At 42.9% G+C, this 9,189-nt stretch overlaps 1 protein-coding gene across 1 annotated transcript; it reads left to right on the forward strand.

The window, feature by feature from the left end:
• Window positions 1-969: 969 nt before the first annotated feature.
• On the forward strand, window positions 970-6,951 carry LOC106612425 (hepatic and glial cell adhesion molecule). The gene is made up of 7 exons (XM_082956151.1): window positions 970-1,169; window positions 2,730-3,077; window positions 3,602-3,883; window positions 4,708-4,801; window positions 5,258-5,337; window positions 5,576-5,655; window positions 5,766-6,951. Exons 1-7 carry the CDS (start codon window positions 1,076-1,078, stop codon window positions 6,099-6,101), a joined length of 1,314 nt encoding a protein of 437 aa, XP_082812277.1. The 5' UTR covers window positions 970-1,075; the 3' UTR covers window positions 6,102-6,951.
• The last annotated feature ends 2,238 nt before the right edge of the window (window positions 6,952-9,189 follow it).

Raw genomic sequence — 9,189 nt, forward strand, 5'->3', positions numbered from 1 at the left:
AAAGAAACGGGGCTATGTTCAAGAACACAATGAAACAGAACACAAGGTTGACTAAGAAAATAAATACAGAACCTTACAGAGATGCAGTGCCTTAGACCGCTGCGCCTCTCGGGAGCCCCTACAACAATAATGGATGCGATTGTACATGTTTGTCAACGATCTCCACAAAATAATCTGCACTATCAAAGTGGAAGACAAACTTTAACATTTAAAAAATATATATATGAAAAAGAAAACGCTGATACATCTTGATTAGATAAGTATTCAACCCCACTGAGTCAATACATGTTAGAATCAACTTTTCCAGCGATTACAGCTGTGATTCTTTCTGGGTACATCTCTTAGAGCTGTCCACACCTGGATTGTGCGACATTTTCACTCTCATTATTTTCAAAATTCTTCAAGCTCTGTCAAATTGGTTGTTGCTCAACACTGTATAGTGTCAGAGAGAGAACTTTTTATTTGTCTGAACTGCATTGTACAATACTGCAACAAGAAGCTGAATTGCAGGTATAGTTACAATGATAAGATGATCAGAAACAGTAGTTGGGGAGAGGGGTTACTTGTTTTTTAAGAGCAGTTATTCTGTTTCTCTGATTTGGGTCCTTTTATAGAGCCTTTGGTTTATTAAACAATTCTGAGCAGCACTGTAGGAATGACAATCAAGGTACTGTCACTGAATACACTTGTTTTCAATTGCACTATATTTTGAAATGTATTGAAACCATATACATATGCTTGAAATATATGAACTCGTCATTGGTAACAGCAACTTTGACAGCCATACAATTGCAGTGCAGAAAAGAGAAACAATTAAATGTAACTATGTTCTTTGGCCACCCACCATAATAAATTTTAAAAACCGGTGCTTATTTATCCCTGTCTATGTCTAACAAAGCTGAGGATACACACACACACACAGTGCTTTTGTTCATGCTGGGATCCTGAGTGCTGTGGTTCAGAGCAGGCAGGCAACTGAGCCCAGTTTTTGCAGTCTTGTGCATTCTCAGGGACGTGCCTGGAGTGGACAAATCATGCTCATTGGGTGGGAGAGGGACTCAGCGCATTACCCAAGATGAAGGAGGAGAGGAGGAAGACTTCCTTGAAAAAAGACACAGCTATTCCTTCACTATTTTCACTCTTCGGCCTCCTCCTTCTTTTCCAGGCAGGTAAGTGAACACTCAAACTTTATGACTTGCTTTTTTGGGATACACAATGTGGAAAAGAACTAGTGGCTGAGTCAGGAAATAAGTTTAAAGTAAGAGTAGTTTGAATGAATAGATATGTGACTATATTGGCAAATATGTTTATCACATAGTAGTCAGGTAATATGTAATAAGGCGATAAAGTGTAGATATTTGCGATTTTATTTCAATTCACAAATTGTTTCACATTTTTTTGGTTAGCAAATTAATTTGAAAATGTATTTGTTTTATAATACAGAATTTGGTTGTAACCATTATTCCGTTATGTACTTGATCAATTAATGAAATACTATGTTAAAGTAGGCTAAGTGCTATACAACATATTTCATTGGCCCAGGCAGTAAGAATTGTTTTGTCCTGGTGTACCCTCTGTGTAGATTCACTCCAAGGCACAGGTCTATTCAGCCATACAGCTGTAGTAAAAGGAACCTGGGTGAGTTGAGCTGTTGTTGGAAGTATAGGTTAACAATTATTATATTACGAGAAGAGGCTTTGGCGGACTTGGAGTTGGAGCCCAGGCAGTGGTGGTGGTGTCTCTGCATTAGGAGCCTGGCTCAGCCTGCTTCTGCTGTGTGGCTGTCTGTTGTGTCATTGTGACCATCCACTATTAGCAGAATCACTGAACCCTTGTGTCTCCTGCTTCTACAATCACAAAGAGCATGTCTCTCCCAGTGGCTTTTTATACCACGGGAGGGAGGGAGGAAATCAGGCCAACAATCCTGGCCTTTGTCTGCCTCTCCCGGCAACCTCCTTCAGGCTGAAAATTGTTGCCACGGCGATCGAGTGATGCCATGCAGACACGCTACAGGGAGCAGAGCTGTGGCCGAGGAGGGTCGGTACCAGACGCTCTCTCTCTATTGCCCCAGCATGACATGCAACAACCCATCCATTAGGTACAGCGCCCCTCAGTGGCTCTAGCCTATGGCTACATGTGGTCAAGGATGTGGTGACTTATAGGAAACTCCACTGTGAGTATAATGGCGTTACTGTGTGTGGTTTCCAGGGTAGAACTAGACTCTAAAGGATGATATGCAGGTTATGTTATAAACCATCCTCCTGTATGCTCAAGGGGGATCTATTAATGGTACACAAATCAAAACAGATGAAATACGTTGGGCTTGTTTGGAGAGGTCCTTACCCGTTATTGAATTTTCACTGAATGATTGATTGTGGTAATAATGAGGAAGTCTGAGGGCGCTGTTTTCACTTGTAGATTTAACTGGATTTTGAGTAGTCTTGATTTGAAAAGTCTACTTCTGGACTCATTTAGAATGGAGTGGAAACTTTAGACCCATATCTGACTTTATTTTATACTGTATATCTGTGAACGGCATATAAAGACAAAATACAAAACATCAGAATGTTCTAGACTCGTTATTAGGACCTTATACTCGAGCAGATCACTCTGCTTGTAGTGAATGTGGTTACAGTAATCAACCACTTACATGTGATCACTATATCCTGCACTGTATAGTCTGCCACAGTGTTCTACTGAACGTCATGTGTTGGACTGTGTCCATGCAGTCAGAGTGGCCGGCGTCAACATCACCAGTCAGGCTCATCTGGTCCGAGGCACGTTGGGTGGAGAGGCCCTCCTCTCCGTCAGCTACACCAGCACCAGCTCTGACCAACCGGTCATCAAGTGGCAGCTGAAGAGGAACAAGCAGCAGCCCATCACCATAGTCCAGTCCATAGGCACCAGCATCATCGGGAACCTGCGGCCCGAGTACAGGGACCGCATCATGGTGTTTGGGAACGGCACCTTGCTCCTCCACAACCTGCAGCTGTCTGACGAAGGGGCCTATGAAGTGGAGATCTCCATAACGGACGATCCCTTCACTGCGGAGCGCAACATCAACCTCACCGTAGATGGTAGGAAAGGTTCCTCTGTAGCTCATTTGGTAGAGCATGGCGCGTGCAACGCCAGAATAGTGGGAATCTTCCCAGGACCACCCATACATACAGTATGTAAAAGATTTAGGCACGCGTGACTGTAAGTCGCTTTGGATAAAAGTTTCTGCTAAATGGCATATTTAGTTATTATTTCAATAATTGAGATTGTATTTACAATACTGCTTTGGCTGACATCAAATAAACAGTCCAACAACTGACCAACTATTGACCTTAGTGAATTTACATCACATTATGCTATTCCTGACTGAGGTGTAAAGCTAAAAAGTGTGGCCACACTTTAAACAAAGTATATCTTATATCGTAGTATATCTTATACCTTTATAAGTTTTTTCTAAGGCCTACTTTAAAGAGTAGGTAGCTTGTTATTTCTTCACAAATAATTTACTGGTATAAGCCAATGCCATACTATATAAACAGTGGAGTACTGGTTATGTCTCCTGTAGATAATCTATTTGACATGTTGTTGTGTATTGTCCCCACAGTACCTGTGTCCAGACCCTTCGTCCAAATGATAGCCTCCTCTGTGCTGGAGTTGAGTGAACTCTTCACCTTACACTGTTCCCACGGCGATGGCACCAAGCCCACCTATGGCTGGCTGAAAGGGGGAAAGGTGCTGACCAATGACTCACGCTTGCTCCTGTCACATGACATGAAGTATCTGACCATCGCCCGGGTGCTGATGTCAGACGATGACATCTACAGCTGTACAGTGGAGAACCCAATCAGCAGCATGAGGAGTGTGCCTGTCAAACTCACCGTCTACAGTAAGCAGAACCACAGTTGTAGTACTTGCTCCTTAGCAAGCATATGTATCTTGATTGCTTCAGCATGTACCTGTCAGGGAAAGGTTGAGATACAAGTTAATTCTGAAGAAACTTAATTGACCGACCGACCGGACCGGACCGGACCAGACCAGTAAAAAGCTTGAGTTATTTATGAGGGCCAGGAGATAAAGGAAACCGGTGGAGCTGAGGTTTTGCCCCAGTGGAGCACACTAATCCTTCCTTCATTATTCCCTTACTGGGACAAGGGATGTGTACCAAATGGCACCCTATTCCATTTATAGTGCACTACTTTTGATCATGATCCATATGACTCTGGTCAAACGTTGTGCACTATATAGGGAATATGGTGCCATTTCGGTCGTAATCAAAATGTGACGTAATATCAGCTAGCCCAGTGAGGGTCCTATATTCTCTCCGTACATACAGCCCTGAACAAAGCCTCAAAGCAGCCACTTTCACACACAGACTTGGCTGGCACAGCTAGTTCTGGAAAACCTTAGCTTGGTTCCCGATCTGTTTGTGCTATCTAGTCCAGTACCAGGCTAGGAGAACCTCGCATTTTAACTCATTCTGCAATGCTTCCATTTTATTTTATGTTATTGTGGCCTCCACTAAAAGTTCTAAAGTGGAGGGTGTAAAGAGAGCCCTATAGTAGAGAAAGAGGAGAGTGTAGCTACTTTCCAGAGCCTAGAGGTGACATCTTTGTCTAGTCCGAGAGGACTCTTTGCTTGTACAGTGGTGAAGTGTTTGCGGTGTTTGAGAAAGGACTACTCTGTTAATCAAATGCTTCATTCCTTTGCTAGGACGGAGTTCCCTGTATATCATCCTTTCCACCGGGGGCATTTTCCTCCTCATCACCCTGGTGACAGTGTGCGCCTGCTGGAAGCCCTCCAAAAAGTAAGAGCTCCACATTGTGCCTCCATCTCCCTATTTTCTTTTATATGTCTCGGGAACCAGAACTAAGCACTAGGCAAGGAGCAGGCGGCTAGAATCTTAATGCCCTGGCCCAGCTCTCTACTACTCTGTGTCCAATGTTACACTAAGGTTCTGACACTGATAGTATCGTGTGGGATGGATTCTATCACTGTTGTTTACAATGCAATGATAATGGTGTCTCACTAGCCTGGTGCCAGAACTGTTTGTGCTGTATAGCCTACTCCTATAGTCATTGTTAATGTTGTGGCTATACAGCACAAACAGATCTGGGACCAGGCTAGATTTACACTGTATGCAGTATTTTAAAAACAATTGGGCTTACATGTTCTCGAGGAAACAGAAACTGAATGTAAATGGGCACCACACGAGTATACATGTGAAACACTCATCTCCTATTTGTCTCTCATTGGGGTTAAGAAAGAAGCGGCGGGCTGCCATGGCAGCCATGTTGCAGAGCTCTCCAGTATATGTAGAGAGGAGTGACATCAGTCACGAGGGTAAGGGGAGAGAGGGATGTGAGCTTTTGGCAGTTAGGTGCTTTTTGAGTGTGTGATATTCTTTGTTCCATTCGCTAAATGTTTAGTTAATTTATTTATTCTTCCTATTTCAGATATTTGAATGCAAACCTTTTTAGATGGATAGATTTCATGGCAAAGTTATAGTCAGTACACATTTTTTGCAGAGTAGTCCTACACTTAGTTTGTGCAGTTGTTTCACACATTGTTTCATTTGCAGTTGATGTGGTGCCAAAAACAATAGTCCATGGAACACCTGGCCGTAGGAGCCCAATGGCTCTTTACGTTGTCAATGAAGATGTAAGTCACAGATTTTTCAATTTACAAAGACTTGTTTATTTTCGAGAATGTTGCTAGTTTTCCCTTCATATTTTCTGCTTAAATCTATTCCTTCATTGTTGTTGTTCCAGGACAGTCTCAAAGATGAGGACGAGTATTCAGCCAACTCCATCAGCCTCTCAGTCCTCGCCCCAACCGGTTACCCCAGCCCCCTCCCACCGTCCTCCCACTCACCCGAGGCACCCACCCGGCCTGTCCGCAAATATCCCCATACCCCTGTGCCTTCGCCCCCTGCCACCCCACTCAGGCCCCCTGGCCAGCCACCTGTCACGCCCTCAGCTCCACCGCCTGGTTCACCTCCACATGTCCAGAGCTCTGGGCATAAACTTCGCCCTCCTGTGGGCATCCCCACCAATCGACAGACAGAGGAGCCCCCAGCCACCCCAGAGGCCGACGACCAGGATTAATGTCTGAATGACCACCCCCACTCACTTATCACTGCTTCACCAGTAGAATTCATCCACATCTATCCATGGACATGTGTGTATTATCTTGTCTGTTTAGTTGGGTTTTGATGTAAAGATATTTGTTACACCAGGATCAACTGCTCTGATCATGGTTTTCCTATATCCCTGGATACGTTGTTCAGTTTTTCCCACCAAGGTTTAAAAACATGAAACATCGTTCATACTGCACGACACCGCTTTGAGATTGTTTCTGGTGTGAATCAACTTGGACCAATGGCCTCCATGTAGCCTGACTCTAGATCACTTTGTGCTTTAGCCAACTCCTCTCTGCTGTGGTGACAATGACAGTCAGAACACATACAGATCTGGGACCAGGCTAACCCCCGTGGCTATTCTGATGAACTCCAGGAACATCTCCACACACATTTCTAGTACAGTATCCACCAATCATTTTTGCGGGGCAAGCCATGTATGGCAGTTGCCACATGGTAAGGGGCAAGGGGGATGTAAGTGGCCACAGTCAATTTACACTGGGATCTGGATATGTTATTACTTGAAAGTTAGGGTAATGATAATGCGAGGAGTGCAATTTGTTTGATTTGGTGCATCCAGTAGACCTACTGGGGAAGGGGGTTGCAAAGAAACTGCCATCCTAAGCCTTGGACTCATTATGTACATATGTCAATAGTGTATGTAATGTTCTTAGAATTGTTTTGGGGACCTTTTACCTCCAAATACATTTTTTCAAATAACATTTAATCCTAAAACCGTCTTTCTATTCCATGCTTCAAAATGAAGTATGCCATTTTATAACCTCAAAAATCGAACAATAAATGCTATGTTGGAAATACCATAAAATTGTTTTACTTTTACCCGTACAACACCATAAAAACTGTTATTTATTTTCAATAGTTTTATTTTCACATGCGTTAATACCTGTATTCTAATGGGCTCTTCCTGTAAGGGCTTCTGGGTAGAAGATTCAGTCAGAGCTGCCATAATGTGGTGTGTGGGCATGTTGCTATTCCACTCTCCCCTTATTATTTATTTTATTTCACATGATAAGTTATGCAGTCTCATAATTAAGTTTGCCATCTAATACAATGATGAAAGCACATTGGGCCAGCTTCTTCAACTGCAGGACCTACAACCCCACAGATTTATAGTAGCATACAGTATGTGGCCATGAGCTGCATGCCAGACTGCAAGTCCTTCTTGTGTCCAGTAGGTGATGCCCAAGGTCTTCTGTGTTTTTCCTAAGAAGTGCAACAGCGGAAGGTTTGATTGATTTTATTTTATTAGGATCTCTTTCAGCCCACAAAGGGCTATTTTTCCAATTAAAAAAAATATAACGAAATGTTGAAAAACTACTACATCTAAGAAAAAACACAATACACGCAAACACAGTCACAAATCCTTAATGCTTTAACATATTACAAGATACACCCCCCCCCCCCCACCCACCCACATACCTTCTATAGATGAGATAGCTTTGCTCTGTATGCTCTCTCAAATGCATTTAGCTGTAGTATTTCTAAGCAGTAGGGAATTTCATACACAGAACACAGTGATTACCGTAGTAACCTATGTTGTTTTTGCCAACTATCCCATTCAAATTTGCATCTGATTTCATAGTCTGTAGCACAGCCTTGGGCCAGAGTAAAAATTGTTCATGACCGGGATGACGAGGTCTGTGATTATACAGAGGGCCTACCCTACCGGTATATCTCTAATCATAGACCAGCACTCTTGACTGTTATGGGGTGGATACTTCTAATCAAACTGAGGAGACCCCTGGGTCAATCACTGGGTTTTAAATGGAGACCTGCTCTCCAACACTAAAGGCTACAGAACACTAACTGGTAGATTGAGCTTGAATAGTGGTCTAAAGTGCTTTCAGAGGTTGAGATGAAGGTTGAGGCCCCAGATGAAAAGACCTACAGGTGGAGCATGCTAACCTCAGGGCCGGCATCCAGGCATAAGCGACATAAGATATTATTTTAGGAACTCAGTCTGGGTCTCAACTTACTGTTGAGAGTTAGAATAGTAGAATACACAAGGTGTAAGCTTCGAAATTTGGTTGTGCACGAGCAGTCTTTCTCTTGTTCTGTCAGTCACTGACAGTCACTCAATTAGCCTCAGTTAGTCTAGCCAGTTATCTAAACTTGTGGTAGTCATGGCCGAATACCAACCGGGCATGCAGGGCGACCCCTTTGATTTTATTATTCACTCTCCCTCAGATACTATATCATTAACATGGCCTAAGTCATACCAAAATGTGTAGATTTATAGGAAATTAGCTTTAAAACTGAAAAACTTTCTCTCCAACCCATGGCAAAATTTGTAGAATTGCAGAAAATTTGCTTTAAAACTTAAAATATATATCTCTGCCACATGGCAAAATTTGTAGAATTGCATGAAATTTCAAATAAAATTGCAAAATGATCTCACTGCTCCATGGCAAAATGTGTAGAACTGCGGAAGATTTGCTTCAAAACTGCAAAAAAATCTCTCTACCCTATGGCAAAATCAATAGAATTGCATGCCATTTTTTTATAAAATTACAACATTTTCTCTCTGCCCCATGGCAAAATTGGTAAAATTCCAGCAAATGTACTTTAAAACGTATTTTGTTTTCTCCACTGTAAAGAGGGCAGTCGGTAAAAATGTTTGCCCGCTTGGTAGGGGGAGGCCCTGACTAACCTTCAGAACTTCACAGGGCACAATTGCACGGTCAATGGCTCCGTAAAGCCCAGGAACAGACCATTACAACGGTATAAGACATTTGGATGCCCCCACCTGAGGACATTTGGACTACATATTTAGTTTGGACCACAAGGCAAATGCAGTATCATAGAGGTGTGTTTCAACCTCAGAAATATCTTTGGTCTGCTACTTCCATAGAGGCTTCTTGTGTGAAGACCAAAGCTTTTATATTGCTCTGTTGGTGGACATACAGTAGGCCAGTCCAGAGCCTTGTATAAGGCTCTCGGCCAGTTCACCTATAACAAAGGTGCCCAGTAGTCTCCCCAGCCCAAGGACCATTAAAGAAGCCCTCCATCTGATTATGCCCCCATTATGCTCTTTA

The sequence above is a fragment of the Salmo salar genome, chromosome 09 (assembly GCF_965601325.2).
Source record: "Salmo salar chromosome 09, fSalSal1, whole genome shotgun sequence".
NCBI classification, from domain to species: domain Eukaryota; kingdom Metazoa; phylum Chordata; class Actinopteri; order Salmoniformes; family Salmonidae; genus Salmo; species Salmo salar.